The sequence below is a fragment of the Schistocerca gregaria genome, chromosome 1 (genome assembly GCF_023897955.1).
Source record: "Schistocerca gregaria isolate iqSchGreg1 chromosome 1, iqSchGreg1.2, whole genome shotgun sequence".
Lineage (NCBI taxonomy): Eukaryota > Metazoa > Arthropoda > Insecta > Orthoptera > Acrididae > Schistocerca > Schistocerca gregaria.
In genome coordinates this window covers 329154872-329179382 of record NC_064920.1, presented here as the reverse complement: position 1 = coordinate 329179382, position 24511 = coordinate 329154872, and the positions used below count along the sequence as shown (strand labels likewise).

General features: G+C 44.6%; 1 protein-coding gene and 1 non-coding gene across 4 annotated transcripts in view; both read right to left on the bottom strand.

Moving 5' to 3' along the window:
* Positions 1-24511, bottom strand: part of LOC126344047 (uncharacterized) — a 524480-nt gene that overhangs the window by 468859 nt on the left and 31110 nt on the right. For all 3 annotated transcript variants that reach the window (XR_007565159.1, XM_050001989.1, XM_050001991.1), the window contains exon 2: positions 4604-4825. Coding sequence is in view for 2 of the 3 variants with exons in the window: in XM_050001989.1 (XP_049857946.1) it covers positions 4604-4825 (222 nt within the window). In the remaining variant the exon portion in view is untranslated. The remainder of the gene's footprint in view (positions 1-4603; positions 4826-24511) is intronic.
* Positions 23168-23242, bottom strand: Trnas-cga (transfer RNA serine (anticodon CGA)). The gene has a single exon. It is a non-coding gene; the product is annotated as a tRNA-Ser (tRNA).

Sequence of the window (24511 nt, the reverse complement as noted above, 5' to 3'; positions counted from 1 at the left end):
GGAAAATTATGTGGGCTATAGAAACAGCGATTCGTTCCAGAACCACAGCCGTCAAGAGGAGACATTACTTGTACATCGATCGGTGTCGGACTGCAGCAGCAGTCGTAATATTTAATTGTAGTCAAACTGGTAAATATGTTCTTTGTTCCCAAAATTCTTGTGTGTTTTGTTTGTATCTCATGATCTGTTGACAACTTTTGCAGGGTTTAACTGCCGACGCAATATGATGATGTCTACAAAATAGTTTTTGCCGCTGAAAGTGTTACCTGCAGAAAACAATGGCCGATGGTACTCCCACTCTGGCAGCAGCAGTAGTTTGATGGGTAAATTCAATGACAGATTTGCTGTCCCGTTAGAAATGCAAGGAAGAATGCACCCTGTTTTATTCTGGGAAGCATTGGAACTTCTCTGTCAGCACTGGACCTGCATCACAGCTATGTGTCATCGCGTCAGTAACGGTGCCTATGTGAACATGTATTTGGTCAAGAATTTCTCGGTGTCATGCATGAAAGAGATGCCACCGCCTCATGCTTGTGGAACCCGAACAAACACCTGTGCGGAGTCGGAGGCGGCGTTGGCGTCAGTTGTCGAGTGACAGGATGTGTTTTTTACTAGCGATCTTTTGTTTAAACTATATTCCATCGATTTCACTGACGAATAGGATGCTGCGAATAAAAAAAAAACTACCCCATACACGTGAAGAATATCGAATTATGTAATTCGCATGAGTTTTATATATCAATGTAGTGTTAGCGGTACAATAGTTTAGGGGAAGGTGTGCATGAGTGGCTGACATGGGGCAGAACAGCATGTTAAGTGCAGAACACTAGGTTAATTTGCATAATTTTTATGTAAAATGCAGTACCTTACTAAAAGGGGTGGGTGACAAAGAATAATTCGCCAGAAAAGGTATTCAAAAGCATGTGAAAATCGAAAAGTGTACCAGAAAATGGTGGGAGGACATAACTAATTACTAAATTTGGTATCAAAGACGGTACAATAGTTTTTAGGAGATGGGGGCGACACGGAAGACCACTTAATAGAACTATAGGTTAATTGCCGTCAAAGGGCAGTACATAAAGATAACACATGCAGAGTACAGTGCTGAACATTAGGTTTTGCAACATATTTGGCGCATGTAATTACTTTTTACAAGAACGACATGTTTCTAAATGAGAATGATGAGCAAGAGAAATCCAACCCCCACAAACTGATTTCTTTATAAATTAACAATACAACCTTGAATTTCCTGTTATGAGATCCTGGCTCTCCACCACAAGACCGCCATTTTGGATTATGTCACAGAAGGGACCACAATGCCCTCTGGCGGCACTACTGTGTACTACGTCAGTTGGACTCCCGACCTCGGGGTGAATAAGCTTGATGGTGGTACTGCCTCTAATTGTTCAAATAGAGACTGAAAATAAAGACTTATGTCCATACAGGCTGAGTCCTTTTCCAACCAATTCCTAGGAACAGGTGGCAGTCGGATGACTTAGGTTAGTGGAGATAGTCCAAGTGCCCTTTTTTACCGTCATTACCTTAGGTTTGTGGAGGTAGCTGTGGTATGTTGCATTGTACCAATGGAACTTTAACTTCCTGCCATTTTCTGGGGGGAGGTTAGGGGAGGGGGAGGTGAGAGGATTTACCAGTGGGGCAGAGGTTAATTAATTGATCAATTTAATTAAGTAGTCAATCGAACTGATTACAATAACTCAGACCTGAAAGTGTACCTGTAGCAGCAAGTGGGGGAGGTGGGTGGGGGTAGGGGGAGGGGATGGAACAATAGGTTAAGTGCTTCTCAATCAAAAGGAAGAATCCTTTTGGCAGAACAATAGGGTAAGTACCTGTCAATCAATGGAGAACAATAGGTTTGCCCCGGGGTGCATACCTGCCCCTGAAGAAAGCAACCCACACTAACAAAATGCCCTGATGCCCGCCTTGTATCCCTACTCCCATCTGTCTAATGCATGATTGTTTACAGCTCTGGGTGGGTTTAACGACATCTCTCAACAGTCACAGGGACGGTGTGTGTGATACATTACCCATAGTCAATCTTCAGGAGTTCTGAGAACGAGGTGAAGGAAAACTTCTTTCGATGTGTGTATATAATGCTTTTCCTTTACCAGTTTTGGCTTATGTTGAAGACATCTGGGAATTTTTGGCCCCCCATGGCTGCTGCTGGCGACTCCTCAGTTTTCTTGTGCCGGTGTGCGATCGTGGTGTCACTAGTAAACCGAGGATCAAATGTTCAAATGTGTGTGAATTCCTAAGGGACCAAATTGCTAAGGTCATCGGTCCCTTGAATTACACACTGCTTAAAATAACTTGTACTAAGAACAACACACACATCCATGCCCGAGGGTGGAAACCGAGGACACACCAGCACCAATAGGGGGCCAAATATTCTGAGGTGACTTGAACATAAATCGAAACTGGTAAATTAAAAAAATGAAATATTACTGCGATCTCGTCTGTAGGTTTTAACCTCAATATTTCTACTGTGCCTTGGTTTAAGATTTTAAGGAGTTTTACCTTTGGTTCAGAAAAGGTATTTATTAGAGCTCCGTTTATATTTCAATTCTAATTTTAATTTTTAGTTTGTTGCAGTGATGTGATTGTAACTGCTCTCGTGCCTGTGCGTTTTCTACCTATGTCTGTCAGTACTTATGGGTGATTCTGTTATTGCGATTGGGCCCATCTGGTTTTGACTGTCACCAGTGATAACTATATAAAAATCCTTGCTGAAAATTTGATTTCATATTTTTTGGAAAAGATTTACAACCAAGATCTGAATAAAGATAAAAATAAAAACAATAAATAAATAAGTAAGTAGCAAATAACAATAAATATACTACTGGCCATTAAAATTGCTACACCACGAAGATGACGTGCTACAGTCGTGAAATTTAACCGACAGGAAGAAGATGCTGTGATATGCAAATGATTAGCTCTTCAGAGCATTCACACAAGGTTGGCGCTGGTGACAACAATACGACGTGCTGACATGAGGAAAGTTTCCAATCGATTTCTTATACACAAACAGCAGTTGACCGGCTTTGCCTGATGAAACATTGTTGTGATACCTCGTGTAAGGAGGAAAATGCGTACCATCACGTTTCCGACATTGATAAAGGTCGGACTGTACCCTACTGCCATTGCGGTTTATCGTATCCTGACATTGCTGCTCGCGTTGGTCGAGACTGTTAGCACAATATGGAGTCGGTGAGTTCAGGAGGGTAATACGGAACTCCGTGCTGGATCCCAACGGCCTCGTATCACTAGCAGTCGAGATTGTAGGCAACGTATCCGCATGGCTGTAACAGATCGTCCAGCTACGTCTCGATCTCTGAGTCAACAGACGTCTGCAAGACAACAACCATCTGCACGATCAGTTCGACGATGTTTGCTGCAACATGGACTATCAGCACGGAGACCACGGCTGCGGTTACCCTTGACGCTGCATCACAGACAAGAGCGCCTGCGATGGTGTAGTCCACGACAAACCTAGGCGCACGAATGGCAAAAAGTCATTTATTCGGATGAATCCAGGTTCTGTTTACAGCATCATGATGGTCATATCCGTATTTGGCGACATCGCGGTGAACAAACATTGGAAGCGTGTATTCGTCATCGTCATACTGGCGTATCACCCAGCGTGATGGTATGGGGTGCCATTGGTTACACGTCTTGGTCACCTCTTGTTCGCATTGACGGCACTTTCAACAGTGGACGTTAAATTTCAAATGTGTTACGACCCGTGGCTCTACCCTTCATTCGATCCCTGCAAAACTCTACATTTCATCAGGATAATTAACGACCGCATGTTGCAGGTCCTCTAAGGGCCTTTTTGGATACAGAAAATGTTCGACTGCTGCCCTGTCCAGCACATTCTCCAGATCTGTCGCCAACTGAAAACGTTTGATCAATGGTGGCCGAGCAACTGGCTCGTCACATTACGCCCGTCACTACTCCTAATGAATTGTGGTATCGTGTTGAAGCTGCATGGACATTTGTAACTGTACACGCCATCCAAGCTCTGTTTGACTCAATGCCCAGGCGTATCAAGACCATTATTACGGCCAGAGGTGGTTGTTCTGGGTACTGATTTCTCAGGATCTATGCACCCAAATAGCGTGAAAATGTAATGACATGCCAGTTGTAGTACAATATATTTCTCCAATGAATCCCCGTTTATCACCTACATTTCTTCTTGGAGTAGCAATTTTAATGACCAGTAGTGTAGAAACCATTTAAATAAAGGTTTATTGAACTTTAATATTTAATTGTGAATACTGTTTGAAATATTAACTCCGCTAACTTGTAGTGGTCTAGCCCTCCAATCTGACAGCTATTTATGCTGACACCAAAGTAGCAATTCGTGTATCACTATTTGGGTGAGTGTGTGGCACAGAAGAGGATGTCGTGGTGGAGAGCATCAAGGAAAGCAGAATATAGACAAATGAAAACCGAAAGTGTACGCTCACCATAACACGCCCTTCGCTGGAAGCAAGAAGAAGTATTGTAGCACGAAATGGTAGAGATCGGGCAAGTGTTTTCTCAGGAAAGCTGTTGAACTGTTGCAGACAAGAGGGTAGAGTACCTGTTGTGTGTTGCAGCAGGTCTGGCAGCAGGTGTTGTCGCCGGGGCAACGGGTACAGGCCGTGGAGGAGCAGTCGCAATTGGTGACGGCGACGTCGGCGCCGCAGTTCTGCAGGCAGCCGGTGTAGGCGCGGAACGTCGTCTGGGTGCAGCCGGTGGCGCAGTTGGCCGCCGCGCCGACCGCCAGCCAGGCAGCCACCAGCGCGCCCGTCCACAGCATCACCTGCGCCACACAAAACACTCATTCCACCCGCGTAGCCACTCAGCGTACCGCGCAAGCTCCAACTATGGGGTGGCACTTAATGAACCACATGAAATAAAATCTCTATGACCCTTTAACGGTAGAGTAATAGAAAGCAGATTTCAGGCTACCTAACAGATCAAAACGAAAATTTCTGTTCCGACACTGATTATGTTGAGTGTTTTTTTTATTAATCTTTCTTCATCAAAAACCAATATTATACACCATAACCCACCACCTAAAATCATTAGTGGGTCGAAATTATATACAATGTTACATTTTAGCAGCAGATACCAAAAATTCTATGTCCTATTATTAATATCAGCTACAGGAAGTTAGTTCTATAGGTATCTAAACTATCTACAGTTAGTCTACCACGCTGTCTACTTAGAACTACTCTACTAACAACTACATCCTGCAGCGTTACAAGTGTGCCAGTAAAAGATACGAGAGCTATCCATTAAGTACATTACGTTTCTGTTTGTGTCCGTTAGTGGCCGGTCTAGCGCGGCCATCTTGGTGTCATGGCATTCCGCCGCTCAGTCGGCATCCTGCCGTGCTAGTGAGAGGTTCGTGCTGTACTCCGTTGAGTTACTGTGACAGTTTGAAATGTCGGTGTTAATTGAAAATGCCGCAAAGTGTCAAGTGCGTGCTGTAATAAGGTTTCTGACCGCAAAAAGCTGTACACCGATAGAAATCTATCGGCAGCTTTGTGAAGTGTATGGGGACAACATAAACACTGAAGGTGGAGTGCGTCAATGGGTCATAAAATTTAAAAATGGCCGAACTAACGTTCACGACGAAGAGCGAAGTGGAAGGCCCAGCATAGTGACTGCCGAACTTGTCGAAAAAGTCGATGCCGCGGTCCGTGAAAACCGTAATTTCACAATAACGGAACTCTGTATGAGTTTTCCACAAATTTCACGAAGTTTGTTGCACGAAATCATTACCGAAAAGCTTGGTTACCACAAGTTTTGTGCAAGATGGATACCAAAAATCTTCACAGAGATTCACAAAAATCAGCGAATGGCTGCAGCGTTAACGTTTTTGGACGCTTACTAGAAAGATGGCGACTCATTACTCGATCGCATCGTTACTGGTGAAAAAACATGGGTTAAGCATGTGAACTGCCAGTCAAAATTGCCGTCAATGGAGTGGGGGCACACAAATGCCCCCCCAAAACCCAAGAAATGCATGCAGACAATGTCGGTAAGGAAGGTGATGGCGACTGTCTATTGGGATAGAAAAGGTGTGATTTTTGTGTATTTCCTGGAGAGGGGCACTACAATAAACTCTCAAAGGTATTGCTAAACTCTGCACAACCTCAGAAGAGCAATACAAAACAAGCGCAGGGGGAAGTTGGGCTCAAAGATCTTGCTGATTCACGACAACGCCCGGGGCCCACACGGCAAATGCCACTCGTGAAGTTCTCGAATCTTTTAAGTGGGAGTTGTTTCCTTATCCACCGTACAGTCCCGACCTGGCACCGAGCGACTTCCACTTATTCCCAGCAATGAAGAAGTGGTTGGCTATGCACCGTTTTGATGACGCCGCACAGCTTCAAGAAGAGGAAACCACGTGGTTGAAGGCACAGGCGGCCGAATTTTACGACGAAGGAATTTCCAAGCTCGTCCATCGCTACGATAAGTGCCGTAATTCAAATGGCAGCTATGTAGAAAATTAGTATTTAAGTGTGGCTTTAATCTGTATATAATAAAAAAATTCCAATATTTCATTTGTTTTTAATTCCTAAACGTAATGTACTGTGTGGATAGCCATTGTATAAACCTACTATTTCATGGCCACGCCGCGGTGGTCTCGCGGTTCTAGGCGCGCAGTCCGGAACCGCGCGACTGCTGCGGTCGCAGGTTCGAATCCTGCCCCGGCGGAATGGGATGGTGCGTGGTGTCACATATTGGTTCTCTAACTACTCAATCTCCCTACGGTATTCCCTTAGGACCTTGGCGGATACCTCGCTGGCCAGTTTATCAATGATGGTGAAGGTGATTGGGTCCCTAATAACGTGAAAGGTGGCTGTGTTTGGCAATGAATTTCTTAAGTCAGCGGCAACGCCGTCGAAAAAAGGACACTCATAGACCACGTGATCCGGTGTGCCCATTTCGGCACCACAGCCACCCGATGGCGTCGCTCTTTTCCCGAAACGGCAAAGATATGCCGGGTACGGGCCATGCCCAGTGGGGAAGTCCAGGAGTCTCTTTCTTGGCTGAAAATGCTTCATTCTCAATCTTTCGTGAACGTTCGGTAAGAGTTGGTGAGTTCTTCTTCCTGTCTCATCCCCGTCCCAGATTTCTTGCCAGAGTTCCATTCCCCTTCTTTTAACTGATATTTTGTCCCCCACTCTGACCCCCATAATATCCCTAGTTTTTTCAATTTGCTCCTTTTTTACCCAATACCATGCGGCCTGCTCCCTGATTTTTACATCAAGGGGGCACAGCCCCATGAGTATCAATAATGCTGCCCCTGGTGAATGTTGAGTGTTTATGGAAAAAAGTTCAAGGCAATCGTAAAACGTGTTTTCCACAGATACGTGCTGAGTAAAACTGTGAGGGACGTGGTTCAACAACAAAGATAGGAAACTACTGCGAAAGCAAAGAGAGCTTCACTGCAAGTTTAAACGCAGCCAAAACCTCTCAAACAAACAGAAGCTAAACGATGTCAAAGTTAGCGTAAGGAGGGCTGTGCGTGAAGCGTTCAGTGAATTTGAAAGTAAAATTCTATGTACCGACTTGACAGAAAATCCTAGGAAGTTCTGGTCTTACGTTAAATCGGTAAGTGGCTCGGAACAGCATATCCAGACACTCCGGGATGATGATGGCATTGAGTCAGAGGATGACACGCGTAAAGCTAAACACTGAACACCTGTTTACAAAACTGTTTCACAGAGGAAGACCGCAGTGCAATTCCTTCTCTAAATCCTCGCACAAACGAAAAAATGGCTGACATCGAAATAAGTGTCTAAGGAATAGAAAAGTAACTGAAATCACTCAACAGAGGAAAGTCCACTGGACCTGACGGGATACCAATTCGATTCTAAACAGAGTACGCAAAAGAACTTGCCCGCCTTGTAACAGCCGTGTACTGCAAGTATCTAGAGGAACGGCAGGTTCCAAATGATTGGAAAAGAGCAGAGGAAGTCCCAGTCTTCAAGAAGGGTCGTTCTGCAGATGAGCAAAACTATATACTTATATCTCTGACGTCGCTCTGTTGTAGAATTTTAGAACATGATTTTTGCTCGCGTATCATGTCGTTTCTGGAAACCCAGAATCTACTCTGTAGGAATCAACATGGATTCCGGAAACAGCGATCGTGTGAGACCCAACTCGCTTTATTTGTTCATGAGACTCAGAAAATATTAGATACAGTCTCCAAGGTAGATGCCATTTTCCTCGACTTCCGGAAGGCGTTCGATACAGTTCCGCACTGTCGCCTGATAAACAAAGCAAGAGCCTACAGAATATCAGACCAGCTGTGTGGCTGGATTGAGGAGTTTTTAGCAAACAGAACACAGCATGTTGTTCTCAATGGAGAGACGTCTACAGACGTTAAAGTAACCTCTGGCGTGCCACAGGGGAGTGTTATGGGACCATTGCTTTTCAGAGTATATATAAATGACCTAGTAGATAGTGTCGGAAGTTCCATGCGGCTTTTCGCGGATGATGCTGTAGTATACAGAGAAGTTGCAGCATTAGAAAATTGCAGCGAAATGCAGGAAGATCTGCAGCGGATAGGCACTTGGTGCAGGGATTGGCAACTGACCCTTAACACAGACAAATGTAATTTATTGCGAATACATAGAAAGAAGGATCCTTCATTGTATGATTATATTATAGCGGAACAAATACTGATAGCAGTTACTTCTGTAAAATATCTATGAGTATGCGTGCAGAACAATTTGAAGTGGAATGATTATATAAAATTAATTGTTTTTAAGGCGGGTACCAGGTTGAGATTCATTGGGAGACTCCTTAGAAAATGTAGTCCATCAACAAAGGAGTTGGCTTACAAAACACTCATTCGACCTATACTTGAGTATTGCTCATCAGTGTGGGACCCTTACCTGGTCGGGTTGACGGAGGAGATAGAGAAGATCCAAAGAAGAGTGGCGCGTTCCGTCAAAGGGTTATTTGGTAAGCGTGACAGCGTTACGGAGATGTTTAGAAAACTCAAGTGGCAGACTCTGCAAGACAGGCGCTCTGCATCGCAGTGTAGCTTGCTGTCGAGGTTTCGAGAGGGTGCGTTTCTGTATGAGGTATCGAATATATTGCTTCCCCCTACTTATACTTCCCGAGGAGATTAAAATTAGAGAGATTCGAGCGCGCACGGAGGCTTTCCGGCAGTCGTTATCCCGCGAACCATACGCGCCTGGAACAGGAAAGGGAGGTAACGACAGTGGCACGGAAAGTGCCCTCCGCCACACACCGTTGTGTGGCTTGCGGAGTATAAATGTAGATGTAGATGTAGAACGGTTTGCGTTGGGTCGTTCAAACTGCCCGGTTGGCCGCGGGGCATGATGGGAATTAGTATGCGCAAGCGTTTGATTTGGTAAAGCGCCGAAGCCTACTTTCATTTCTCGCGTTTGGGGGCTAAGAAACCGCATCTCAACGGGTGACTGTGTGGTGTGCAATGTCCAGTCACGGAATAATCGGTGCGATAATCCTTGATGGCACGGCGACCACCGAACAGTACGTGAAGGATCTGGAAGATGATTTCATCTCCATTATCCAAATTGACCCCGATATCGACAAGATGTGATTCATGCAAGACGACCCTCGACCCCATAGATTCTCTTTGGGCACCACATTGTGGCTCTCGGATACCCAGAAACCACTGGCATGGGCCTCGATTGACCGCCATATTCTTCGGATCCGAAAACATGAGACTCCTTTTCGTGGGGATATATTAAAGACAAGGTATACAGCAATAGGCCCAAACCCATTGCTGAGCTGAAAAAGGCCATTCAGGAGGCCATCGACGCCATCAATGTTCCAACACAGCAGAACGTCATGCAAATTTTGAGATTCGTCTGTGCCATATCATCGCCAATGACGGCAGGTACATCGAACATATCACAACCTAAATCCGAATATCTATACTGACGTTTACATGTTGAATGGAGTGTGTACATGCTGTTGTTTGTAACTAATTTACGTTTAACTCTCACCCTTTAGTTCTGCGGTTAATATGCTGGTGGCGAAGAGTACAACAAAATAGGAAATCAGTGCTTTCAGTTAGCACAGCTGAAAAAACATTTTTGACCCGCAAAAGGCATCAAGGTAATACCACGATCTCCAGTCTTGATAATAGCCTGCATCCGCTGAAGAAGAATGCAGAAGTCTTTTATGGTATCCCACAGCCGGCTATAGCTACCCATTAATGATTAGGTCCCATAAAGCTACCAAACGGTGAGAATGTTTCACCCGCTGTTCCAAATGAACCCAAACACTTTCTACGGATCTAGCTCGAAAAGACGTGCTTCACAATTTCACTTCCAAACAAATACGAGGGTTGTTCGGAAAGTAATGAATGATCGGACGCGAAATGGAAGTCACAGAGAAAACCCGATGAAGCTTTGCACAGGTGTTATGGGCAGTACCTGTAGTGTGACCTTATATAGCGTCACGTCGCTCTTCTAGATTCTGAGAGCACAGCGAGCGCGTAAAGATGCCTGGAAATCAGTGCCTCCGACCAACTATGGGTGCCTGCCGAGATATTTCGCCTTATTTTACGCAGCCCCACACAACGTAAATGTTTCGCATTTTTTTCTTCACGGCTGTTCTCGGCCGCACATTGCAAAGGGTTACGAGAATACTCCTGCCGCATTTTCGATGGGAAGTGTTTGATTCCTCGCCATGCAGCGCGGTCTTGGCTCCCTCTCATTTTCTTCTCTGCTCAAATGTACCCCTGACTTCGAAGGCCACATTTTGAGTGAGACAACGAGTTTATGCTCAGCGTCGAAAATTTTCAGAAAACACAGGAGCTGCCTTCTGTGACGAAGATACTGCAAAATGGGTACAACACTGCAATAGATGTCTTAAGTCGGAGCGGTGAGTATGCACCGAAGTAGCTGGAAGGTGTAGCTATCTGTTGCAAATAAGACACTTTTGATTCTCACTATGCTTTCTACCACGAGACTGATCGTTCCGTACTTTCCTAATAGTCCACGTAACTGACTCATGCAAAGAGTGAAATTCTTTGCAGCCGATCGATGTATTCGTCGCATTCATGCGCCTTCTCATCTCTAAAGAAGAAAAAAACTCTTTTATTTCTTTTCGCAGCCATTCCTCAGTATTTAAGTGTCCATTACACCTATAAACTTCGCTTGAAAGGCTATAAATGCATTCAAACATGTGATATTCCTTCCCCTGAAAAGATCGGGCGCTGCCTATTTTCTCCGGTAAGTAGTAGTAGTATCGGAAGAGAACGCCACGTCTCATTAGTCAGGAACCGCTAACAGTATGAAAAAGTGTCACTTTAGAGTTACAGAGTGGCTTAAGAAAGGCTACACTGCCTGCTCACCTTCTTTTCAATCATTTTTATTTTTAGAAGATCTGACTTGTAGCCGCGCGGAGTGGCCGCGTTGTTTGAGGCGCCATGCCACGGATTGCGCGGCCTCTCCCGACGGAGGTACGAGTTCTCCCTCGGGCATGGGCGTGTGTGTGTTGTCCTTAGCATAATTTAGCTTAAGTTAGTTTAACTAGTGTGTAAGACTAGGGACTGATGCCGTCAGCAGTTTGGTCCCTTATGAAATCACACACATTTGAACGTTTATTGACTTACACTACTGGCCATTAAAATTGCTACACCATGAAGATGACGTGCAACAGACGCGAAATTTAATCGACTGGGAGAAGATGCTGTGATATGCAAATGATTAGCTTTTCAGAGCATTCACACAAGGTTGGCACCGGTGGCGACACCTACAACGTGCTGACATGAGGAAAGTTTCCAAGCGATTTCTCATACACAAACAGCAGTTGACCGGCGGTGCCTGGTGGAACGTTGTTGTGATGCCTCGTGTAAGAAGGAGAAATGCATGCCATCACGTTTCCGACATTGATAGAGGTCGGATTGTAGCCTATCACCATTGCGGTTTATCGTATGGCGACATTGCTGCTCGCGTTGGTCGAGATCCAGTGACTGTTAACAGAGTATGGAATCGGTGGGTTCAGAAGGGTAATACGGAACGCCGTGCTGGATCCCAACGGCGTCGTATCACTAGCAGTCGAGATGACAGGCATCTTATCAGCATGGCTGTAAAGGATCGTGCAGCCACGTCTCGATCGCTGAGTCAACAGTTGGGGACGTTTGAAAGACAACCACGAACAGTTCAACGACGTTTGCAGCAGCATCGACTATCAGCTCGGAGACCATGGCTGAGGTTACCCTTGACGGTGCATCACAGACAGGAGCGCCTGCGATGGAGTACTCAACGACGAACGTGGGTGCACGAATGGCAAAACGTCATTTTTTCAGATGAATCTAGGATCTGTTTACAGCATCATGATGGTCGCATCCGTGTTTGGCGACATCGCGGTGAACGCACATAGGAAGCGTGTATTCGTCATCGCCATACTGGCGTATCACCAGGCGTGATGGTATGGGGTGCCATTGGTTACACGTCTCGGTCACCTCTTGTTCGCATTGACGGCACTTTGAACAGTAGCCGTTACATTTCAAATGTGTTACGACCCGTGACTCTACCCTTCATTCGATCACAGCGAAACCCTACATTTCAGCAGGATAATGCACGACCGCATGTTGCAGGTCCTGTACAGGCCTTTCTGGATACGGAAAATGTTCGACTGATGCACTGGCCAGCACATTCTCCAGATCTCTCCCCAACTGAAAACGTCTGGTCAATGGTGACCGAGCAAATGGCTCGTCACAATACGCCAGTCACTACTCTTGATGAACTGTGTTATTGTGTTGAAATTGCATGAGCAGCTGTACCTGTACACGCCATCCAATGCTTAGGCGTATCAAATCCGTCATTACGTCCAGAGGTGGTTGTTCTGGATACTGATTTCTCAGGATGCATGCAACGAAATTGCATGAAAATGTAATCACATGTTAGTTCTAGTATAGTATATTCGTCCAATGAATACCCGTTTATCATCTGCATTGCTTCCTGGTGTAGCAGTTTATTCGGCAGTAGCGTAGAAGCTATGACTTATAGCCGCGCGGTGTGGCCGCGTTGTTTGAGGCGCTATGTTACTGATTTCGCGTCCACTCCCGCCAGAGTTTCGAGTACTGCCTCGGGAATGTGTGTGTGTGTGTGTGTGTGTTTTGTTCTTACCATAAGTTAGCTTAAGTTAGTTTAACTTGTGTGTAAGTCTAGGGACTTACGACCTCAGTAGTTTGGTCGCTAGGAAATCACACACATTTGAACATTTTTTGATTTAGTTTCCATGTCTATTGGTGTGTTTAGATGGACACTACGATTGTTAGTTTTGGTAATGTGAGTCCTGTCGGTACCGTGGTAGACCTCATTTTTCTCGGCGTAGTGCAGCAACTTGACGTGTCATGTACTCAACAAATCGTTGGAAGTCCCCAACAGAGATACGAGCCATGCTGCCTCTGTAGTCACCGGTAATTGCGGATGTCTTGCCGGTGCAGGATTTAGTGCACAAATTGATTTCTCGATTCTGTTCTGTAAATGTTCGATGGGATTCATGTTGGCTATCTGGGTTTCCAAACCATCCGCCCGAATTGTCCAGATAGTTGTTCAAACCAATCGTGTACAATCGTGGCCCAGTGATATTGTGCATTGTCACCCACAAAAATTCCTTTGTTGTTTGGTAACATAAAGTCCATGCATGGATGCAAATGGACTCCAAGTAACCCGACTTAACTATTTCCGGTCAATGATCGGATTGATTGTACCAGAGGACCCAATCCAGTCAATATACACAATGCCCACACCATTATGGAGAAACCACCAGCTTGCTCAGTACCCTGTTGACAACTCGGGTCCATGGCTTTGTGGGGTCTGCGCCACATCAAAACCCTAACATCGGGCCTTAGCTACCATAATCGATACTCATCCGACCAGGTGACCGTTTTTCAGTCATCTAGGGTCCGACCGATGATGTCACGAGGCCAGGAGAGTCGCTGGAGGTGAAGTTGTTCTTTTCGCAAAGCCACTCGCGTCTGTCGTCTGCTGCCGTATTTCGTCAACGCCATATTTTGACGCGCAGTCGTAATGGATACGTTCGTCGTCCATCCTAGACTGATTTCTGTGGACATTTAACTCAGTCTTGTTTGTTTGTTAGCACTAACAACTGTAGGAAACGCCGCAGCTTTCGGTCGTTAAGCGAAGGATCGGCCACTACGTTGTCCGTGGCGAGAAGTGGTGATAGAATTTGGTACTGTCGGTTCTTTTTTTGACACTGAGGGTCTCGGAATATTAATTTTCCTAACGATTTCACACAGTCTTGCTTGTCTCTTAGCACTGACAACTGTAGTAAAAGCCGCTGCTTTCGGTCGCTAAGCGAAGGCCATTGGCCTCTACGTTGTCCCTGGCGAGCGGTGATGACAGAATTTAGTACTGTCGACACTTTCGTGACACTGAGGCTCTCGGAATATTGAATTCCCTAACGATTTCCGAAATGTAATGTTCCGTGCTCCAACTACTGTTGCGCGTTCGAAGTCAATCAATTTCCGTTGTGTGGCCACAAGCTCGGCGGAAACCTTTTCGCATGAGTCTCTTGGGTACAAATGACAGCTCCACCAATTCACTGCCCTATTATAACTTTTGTACGTGATACCGCCATGTGTATATTCTGCATATCCCCATGATATTTTTTCACCTCAGTGTATATTCTGTTCAAGAACTCACCCGCGCGCTCACCGAGAAACAGCATTAGGCTGAATAAGAAAATATTTTCTTCTGACGCTTTATGAACAACTCTTGCCTAGATTACCTCACGTAATATTAGATACCCTGAGAGTTCTGTAGTTCCAATCTGGAGGAGCATTATTTTTTCTTAGGAATAACATATTTCAGTCTGTTAAAGGAATAGCCCTGAACTTATTAAATTCTGTAGCTGTGACTACAAACATTAAATATTATAGGGAAACATCTTTCACCAATTGGTGAATTTATGAACTGCTACTTCAGAAGGACATACGACAGGAATCTGAAATAGGTACGGAATGTTGCTTCAATGAACTGCTTAGTGTCGCCATGGAAATTTTGTTTTTTCGTATTGCCTTACACTTTCGCTATACACTGTTAGAATGACGACATTATTTTTGCGAGAACTATATACTTCCTAAAACATTGTTTATTTATTCCACTTTGGTCAGTTTCTGCGTTATAGATACCTAGTATCGTCATATAGCGTTGAGCTGATAAACTTCACGTAAAATTTACTCACACTAAGGGAACCACCGCACATATTTTCCCTCGTGCCGTTGAACAAACCACAAATTGGTATCACGTGTTTCAGCTGAACCGTATCGTCCTATTAAGACATTAACAGTGAATCATAAACGAGGAAAAAGAATTCGTGACTCACAGTGACCTACAAATACAAAACTGTTTTTTTTTCATTTATCCAATGTAATGTAATATAAATGCTACAGAATTTCATAAAATGGAACGAAGGAAAAAGTAAGATTAGAGTTCAACGTCCTGGTGGCAGCGCCGTCATTAGAGACGATGCGCAAGCTTGGACTACGAAAGGATGCCGAAGAAAACAGATCCTTTTGTTTCCAGAGCATGCATCTCAGCATTTGCCTTTAACGATTTAGGGAAATCATACAAAAACGTAAATCTGCAAGGCTGGACGAGGATGAGAACCGTCGTCCTCCCGAATGAGAGTCTAGTGGTCATAAAATGAATTGTAAATAAGGGTTTTGAATTCAAAGGTAACAAAGGCGAAACTACAGTACTAATAATTTAGAGTCCACTGCCAAAGATTATAATGTGTAGGATAAGGCGACGGGAGAAGCCTTCTGTTACAAGGAAAGTGAACATCGAAGCTAGTTGCCTTGGGGAGATCTTGTGTCGAAGAACAGGTACAGAAAATCTATGCATTATAAAATTTTATAGGTTAACCAAACGAAAGGATGGCCCATTGATAGCGACCGGGCCAAATATCTCACTAAATAAGGGTCAAACGAAAAAACAACCAAGAACGAAACTCGTCTAGCTTGAAGAGGGAATCCAGATCGCGCTATGGTTGGCCCGCTGGAAATATGATTGTTTCAGTTGGACCACTTTTTTCGTTATGTGATAGATGGCGCTGTAATAATCACAAAACGTATAAGTACGTGGTATCACGTAACATTCCGCCAGTGTGGACGGTATTTGCATGGTGATGCATTATCCGTGTTACAAAGAACCGTTTACCAATTGCGGAAAAGGTCGATATCGTGTTGATGTATGGCTGTTGTGATCAAAATGCCAAACGAGCGTGTGCTATGTATGCTACTCGGTACCCTGAATGACATCATCCAAGTGTCCGGACCGTTCGCCGGATAGTTACGTTATTTAAGGAAGCAGGAAGTGTTCAGCCACATGTGAAACGTCAACCACGACGTGCAACAAATGATAATGCCTAAGTAGATGTTTCAGCTGCTGTCGCGGATAAACACACATCACTAGCAGACAAATTGCCGAGAATCGGCAATCTCAAAAACGTCGGTGTTGACAATGCTACATCAACATCGATTGCACCCGTACCATACTTCTATGCAACAGGAATTGCATGGCGACATCTTTGAACGTCGTGTAGAGTTCTGCCACTGGGCACAAGAGAAATTACGGGACGATTACAGATTTTTTGCACGCGTTCTATTTACAGACGAAGGGTCATTCCCCAACAGCGGTAACGTAAACCGGCATAATATGTACTATTGGGCAACGGAAAATCCACGATGGCTCCGACAAGTGGAACATCAGCTACCTTGCCGGGTTAATGTATAGTGCGGCATTATGGGAGGAAGGATAATTGGCCACCATTTTATCGATGGCAATCTAAATGGTGCAACGTATGCTGATTTCCTACTTAATGTTCTACCGATGTTACCAGAAGATGTTCCACTGCATGACAGAATGACGATGTACTTCCAAAATGATGGATGTCCGGCACATATCTCTCGTGCACTTGAAGGGGTATTGAATAGCATATTTCATTACAGGTGGACTGGTCGTCGAAGCACCATACCATGGCCCGCACATTCTCCGGATCTGACGTTCTCGGCTTTCTTTCTGTGGGGAAAGTTGAAGGATATTTGCTGTCGTGATCCACTGACAACGCCTAACAACATGCGGCAGCGCATTTTCAATGTATGTGCGAACATTACAGAAGGCGAACTACTCACTGTTCAGAGGAATGTCGTTACACGTACTGCCAAATACATTGAGGTTAACGGACATCATTTTGAGCATTTATTGCATTAATGTGGTATTTACAGGTAATCACGCTGTAACAGCATGCGTTCTCAGAAATGATAAGTTCACGAAGGTACATGTATCACATTGGAACAAACGAAATAAAATGTTCAAACGTACCTACGTTCTGTATTTTAATTTAAATAACCTACCTGTTACCAAATTTTCGTCTAAAATTGTGAGCCATGTTTTTGTGGCTATTACAGCGCCATCTATCACAAAGTCAAAAAACTGGTCCAACTAAAACATTCATATTTCTTCGCGTACTACACGATTATGTAATAAAAGATGAGGGTTCCTAGTTAAAAAAAAAAAAAACGCAGTTGATATCCGTTTTACCTATGGCAGCGCCATCTAGCGGGCCAACCATAACGCCATCTGGGTTCCCCCTTAAGGCTAGAAAAGTTTCGTTCTTTGTAGTTGTTCGTTTCAAGCTTATTTCGTGAGATATTTGGCCCTCTATACGTGAAAATTCAAACTAGATTCGTTAGCAGCACAAGCAGTTGGCACGTGCTGTTTGATTTGACGGCTATGGTGTCTGTGGAAAGTGACGAGCATATTCATCATCCACGTGTACATCGACGTCACATCTTTTGATAATGTTAGACAGCTCATATCTAGAAGTTTCAGACGGCCATATCAACAGAAATAAAGTTTGTTAAGATATTTCGATCTTCACCGCACAGTACAAATAAAGGATCACTTTTTCGTAACCCCGTAACGGTCTCTCATTGGGATGTATAAGTTTTAAATTCGACTCAAAGATGCCTTCAACATTCTTCTATAACGACGCAAAATCGTGGCACACTGCGATGTCAACCACGGACTCGACGACACTTTAAACCGCGACGTGTCGTCATAAGAGAAAAAAATGCCCAGAGCTCAGCAGTTCGTGTGCGCTGTAAAGTGGGTTGATGACGTCGCATTGGCACCAAACTCACCAAAATCCTGGCCGTCGCCACCGCAGACGTGTCACAAGATGGGCAGTCACATCAACATTTCACCACTTCTTTCGACCCCTCTGCGAAGGAGGTCAGAAACACGGCGCCCAGTGTTGAAATCGTGTGGGGTTCTTATGGGTGGGGAAGGAAAGCATTTCAGAATCGACACGAAAAGGCATCAGACGTTGGCATCAAGGGCATCAGTGAACTAACCCTTTCCTTAAAGCGTTATTTCCCACACATTTCGCGGTCGAAAACGACGATTTTCAGTTGTGATTAGTACCAGGACGACTTTCTTGACAACCTTTGATACTGCTGACACACTACAGGTGATTCAACCCTTCTCGACGGAAGTCGTGGGCTAGCGACACTACTGAACGCAATGGTACCCCTCGACCCCTTTGGAGTGCAGGTCGACAGCGGTTTTTTCTCTGGTGCAGATGATGGAACCACTAGAGACCATTCAAAACTTTTCGGCAAACATTGAAAATGAAGCAGCAAGATGTGCTTACGCTTTTTCAGCCCTTCTGTTTCTCTCCCTCTGTGGTGTTGTCACAAGAGTGGTGGTACATTGACAATTGCGTGAATAAAACGGTAAAACTTTGCTCTAAAACTACCCTGTTTGGCACCACCCTCCGCGCCACCCGCCATCCTTTGTTGCCCACTTCAAAATTCCATCTGTACCTAGACCAACCGTGACAGATTCATAAGTGACTGCAGGCGAGTAACTACCAAACACCCCTCAGATTCCTCCAGCTCATTATCAGCGTCTAGAGCAGCAGTATTCCAAGAGTCCGCCAGAGCTTGTCTCTATACAGACAGATTTTTAAAGTGATCAACAAAAGAGGGCTGGTGGAACGGGGGGTGATAACTACCCTGTTTGGCACCACCCTCCGCGCCACCCGCCATCCTTTGTTGCCCACTTCAAAATTCCATCTGTACCTAGACCAACCGTGACAGATTCATAAGTGACTGCAGGTGAGTAACTACCAAACACCCCTCAGATTCCTCCAGCTCATTATCAGCGTCTAGAGCAGCAGTATTCCAAGAGTCCGCCAGAGCTTGTCTCTATACAGACAGATTTTTAAAGTGATCAACAAAAGAGGGCTGGTGGAACGGGGGGTGATAACGAGCTAGGTGGTGTTAGTGGAACTCTTTGCAGTTTCATTCATGCATATGTTAATGTCGGACCCTTCCCGTGATCACACTGAAAAAGCGAAAGCACCCTTCGCTGCTTCGAATCACATTCAAATTTCGTCAAATGCTTTTGGACTGTCCTAAGCGGTTCCACACTTTACACTAGAGCAAACACTACAGTAGTACTTTATCTACATCTATTTCTACATGGATATTATGCCAATGACAATTAAGTGCCTGCCAGAGGGTTAATCGAACCACCGTCACAATTCTCTATTATTCCAATCTCGTATAGCGTGCGAAAAAACGAACACCCTTATCTTTCCGTACGAGCCCTGAATTCCCTTATTTTGATGTGATCATTTATCCCTATGTAGGTTGGTGTCAAAAAAGTATTTTAGCATTCGGAGGAGAATGTTGGTGATTGGAATTTCGTGAGAACATTGCGACGCAACGAAAAACGTCTTTGGTTAAATGATGTCCAGTACAAATCCTGTATCACTTCAATGACACTCTCTCCCATATTTCGCGATAACACAAAATGTCCTGCCCTTCTTTGAACTTTTTCGATGTACTCCGTCAATCCAATCTAGTGGGAATCCCTCTCCGCGAAGCATTATTCTAAAAATTCTAAAAAAGGAGTGTAGCGTAGGCAGTCTCCTTAGTAGATCTGATTTCTAAGTGTCCTGCCAATACAACGCAGTCTTTTCTTAGTCTTCCCCACAACATTTTCTATGTGTTCCTCCCCATTTAGTAATTCTAATTCGTAGGTATTTAGCTGAATTGGCGGCATTTAGATTTGACTGATTTATCATGTAACTGAAATGTAACGGATTCTTTTTAACTCATGTGGATGAACTCACAAGTTTCGCTATTTAGGGTCAACCGCCAGTTTTCGCACTATTCAGATATCTTTTCTAAATTGTTTTGCAATTTTTTTTTTGATCTTCTGATGTCTTTCCATCAATTACTACGAACTGTGACCTCTCTGACAGGACATCACAAGCCCAGTCACATAACTGAGACGATATTCCAAAAGCATACAATTTCACTACAAGCCGCATGTGTGGTGTCAAAAGCCTTCCGGAAATCCAGAAATATGGAATAAATTTGAAATCCCTCGTCGACAGTACTCAACACTCCGTGCGAATAAAGAGCTAGTTGTTTTCATACGAACGATGTTTTCTAAATCTGTGTTTACTGTGCTCAATAGACCGATTTCTTCGAGGTAATTCATAATGTTCGAACACAATATATGTTCCAAAATCCTGCTGCATATCGACGTTAATGGTATGGGCGTTTAATTTAGTGGATTACTCCTACTACCTTTCTTGAATACTGGTGTGACCTGTGCAACTTTCCAGCCCTTGGGTACGGCTCTTTAATCAAGTGAACGGTTGTATATAATTATTTAGTATGGAGCTAATGCATGAGCATATACTGAAGGAAACGTTATCGGTATACAGTCTGAACCAGAAGATTTGCTTTTCTTAACTGATTTAAGTTGCTTCACTATTCCGAGGATATTTACTTCTACGGTACTTTGTTGGTAGCTGTTCTTGATTCCAATTCTGGAATATTTACTGCGTCTTCTTTTGTGAAGGCATTTCGATTGGCCGTGTTTAGTAATTCTGCTTTGGTAGCACTGTCTTCGACGGTATCTCCATTAACATCGCGCAGAGATGGCATTGATTGTGTCTTTTCGCTAGCGTAGTTCACATACGAATAGAATCTCTTTGGATTTTCTGCCAGGTTTCGAGACAAAGTTTCGTTGTGGAAACTATTATAAGCACCTGGCATTGAAGTACGCGCTAAATTTCGAGCTTCTGCGAAAGACCGTCAATCTTAGAGATTTTCCGTCTGTTTAAATTTGGCTTGTTTGTTTCGTTGTTTGTGCAACAGTGTTCTGACCCGATTTTTGTACCAAAGAGGATTAGTTCCGTCGTTTGTTATTTTATTTCGTATAAATCTCTCAACTGCTGCAGATACGATTTCTTTGAATCCAAGGCACATCTAGTCTACACTTATGTTATTAATTTTGATTGAGTGAAGATTGTCTCTCAGGAAGGCAAAGAGTCCGATGACATTCGTTAGGACTGCTGTCCCATCATGTCCCTAAAGAAAGACTGAACAACTCAGCAGGTGTTAGAAGTGTCAACGGTTGTCAAGAAAGTCGTCCAGTTGCTCAAATCAATTGTGAAATGCCGATTTCGTCCGAAAAATGTGTGAGTGTCAACGCTCCAAGGAAAGGGGGTGTATTCACTGATGTCTTCTTGCGAGTGTATTAGAAGCGGTGGTGAGCATGAAATGTTTTCCTCAGCCACCCATAAGAAAACCGCATGATTTCAATCCTGGGCGTCACGGTTATGGCTTCCTTCGCAGAGCAGTCGAGAGAAGGGATGAAATGTAGGTAAGAGGAGTTGTGTCGACCTCGTGTGGCATGTCCACGGTGGCGGTGGGAAAAATTCTGGTGAAATTTGGGGCCAGTATGACACCATTAATCCGTCTTACACAGCACAGGAACTTCTGAGCTCTGGAGTTTCCTTCAGATTTGTCGACACGTTGCTCTCTGAGGCTTCGCCGACTCCGCGGGCGAGATCCAGTGCGCAACACTTTTGCATCATTACTGAGGGATGTTGCAGGCACCTTTCAGGTCAAATTCAAACTTACGCTTTGCAGTGGGAGATAAGTTCAGCCTTTCGTATATGTGATCCATCGTTCTGAACAGTGTAGATGACCATGCTATACGGTCTCCGCGTCCAATTTATTTCCTTAATAATTTTATCCATTGTTGACTATATTGTTGCTGTGACTTCGTACTTTCGAAAAAAGAGGAACAGCATTCAGTCACTGTGATATTTATTCCAAAACCACGATGGATTTCGAGTCCTGAGGGATCATCTTACTTTGATTATGCTTCAGATTGCCTTATTGTCAGAAAACGTTAGAACAGTATAACAACTGCCGGAAAAACATCAGTGGTACATAACGTTTTCAAAGAATAATATAAACTGATACCTTTATAGCTGAAGATGAGCCATAGTGACTTCAAACACATGGCACTTTTGGTATAAAAGCCACAGTGACCACCAGCGTTTTTTTTTTTTTTTTCGTTTTGGTGTTTACAATCCATTTTCACTTTCAGCGAAAGCAACCGTCCACATCAAGCTTTCCTGTGGGGCAGAACTGAGACGGAGCTCTATCATGGACCTTGAGCATCAGGTTAAAAGACCTTTTTTTTTCAAAAAAAAAACCTCAACTGAGGAAAGAGAAAGCAACAGTTAGCTCTTAAATTTTCTTTCCTCACTTACATCTCACTCAGCAAACCTAAATGAACGGTTTTGTCTACCGGTAGTACAGGCCTCATTAGTTAATTTTTATGGTTGAACGTCAATTTATGTAACATTTTTGGACATCTTCAGTGCGAAGACGTATTTACTTACCGTAAGATGATAACGAATACTTGGGCCTATATACAGCATTTGCGGGTAAATGTGCACGATCAGAAGCTCGTACAATCTTGCATATCCAGACGGGCGAAACTGCGTGTATCGTTAATGTGTCTGGTCAATATGGTGTACTTTCCACAATATTTCATATTCTGTCTCTTCAATTAATTCTTAGTAACCGTTTGCAACACGAAGTTTCAACTGCGTCCGCTCTCTTTCGTCAGATGAACTTCGATATATATCCTGCAAATATTACTTAATCTGATGTCGACCTTCCTGCTTCCATTGAAAGCACACATTCTTCAGACTGGAATGAGATTTTCACTCTGCAGCGGAGTGTGCGCTGATATGAAACTTCCTGGCAGATTAAAACTGTGTGCCCGACCGAGACTCGAACTCGGGACCTTTGCCTTTCGCGGGCAAGCGCTCTACCAACTGAGCTACCGAAGCACGACTCACGACCGGTACTCACAGCTTTACTGGCAGTATGTAGGAGGTTGTCGAGAGATTATAATCTATGATGGAGAACCTCGTACTTGCTCGGGGTGCGGGAAAGAAGGTCACGTCCGCTCGGAATGCCTCCAGCGACGTTTAGTGCAAACGTCACGGGATGACGTTCAGGTGCCACAACAAATGACTGTATTACCGTTGACCTTTGTGAAAGCCCTGAGAGGAGACGAGAGGGAGATTTCCGATGGGCACCAGCAGCTGCGCCCTATAGAGAACGTGGACACCAACGGACTGGAACTCCGATCACCGGTTCCACCGCAGCAGATACAGGACACCACACAAGAGATGCAGCTGACGGCCGCTCCAGACTCAACCGTGGTGGCTGCCAGTGCTTCAACCGAGAGCGTGATAGGCCAGGCCCAAGACGGAGGGTACGCAACCCAAACAGGCGATACGGAAGCAACGGAAACAGCGTTCGCCGAAGAGAAGAATGAAGCGTCGACTGACTTCTGCTGACGATAGCCACAGTCCCGAGGGGACAGTGGACGACAACGACAGCATCGACCTGAGACCAGTGGCTTCAACAGATACCGAGATGACGGTGCAGGAATTGCACAGCGACGATAACTCGAATTCTCCTTCTGGTGATGGGAAGGCTGAAATGGAGATGACAATTGTCCAACATCATAACGGTGACATCGTTGTCTACCATCCTTCGGCCAGTTCCGGATATATGCTGGGGGACTAGGCGCAAGAAATGGACCAACAGGAACAGAATGAAGATACGAACGCGACGATTAAGGATAGTCCTGGCCAGACGCCGGGAGGGGCCGGGGAATGTTGAACAACTTAGTGTGGTGAGCAGCGCCGGGGGTGCCGACAGACGACAGCAGTCCGGTTTTCAATACCATTGCTTGATGACACTCCCCTACAACTGATGGACACACGCCAGGCGTATCGCATTGCAACGATAAATATCAATGGCATTCGGTCACCGCTTAAAATTCAATTGCTGAAAGATATGTTACACGCTGCGGACGTGGATATTCTACTCCTACAAGAAGTTCGTTTCACATCGCCGACGGAGTTCTACGGCTACGAAGCACATTATTCAGTGCACGATGAGAGTGGATGCTGTGTGGCGATCCTCACCAGGGAAGGAATAGAATTGAAGTTATGTCTCTCCCTTCGGCACATGGTATAGCGATCACTGTCGACGGCATTCGTTTCATCAATTTACAAGCGCCTTCCGCCTCCACAAAACGAACAG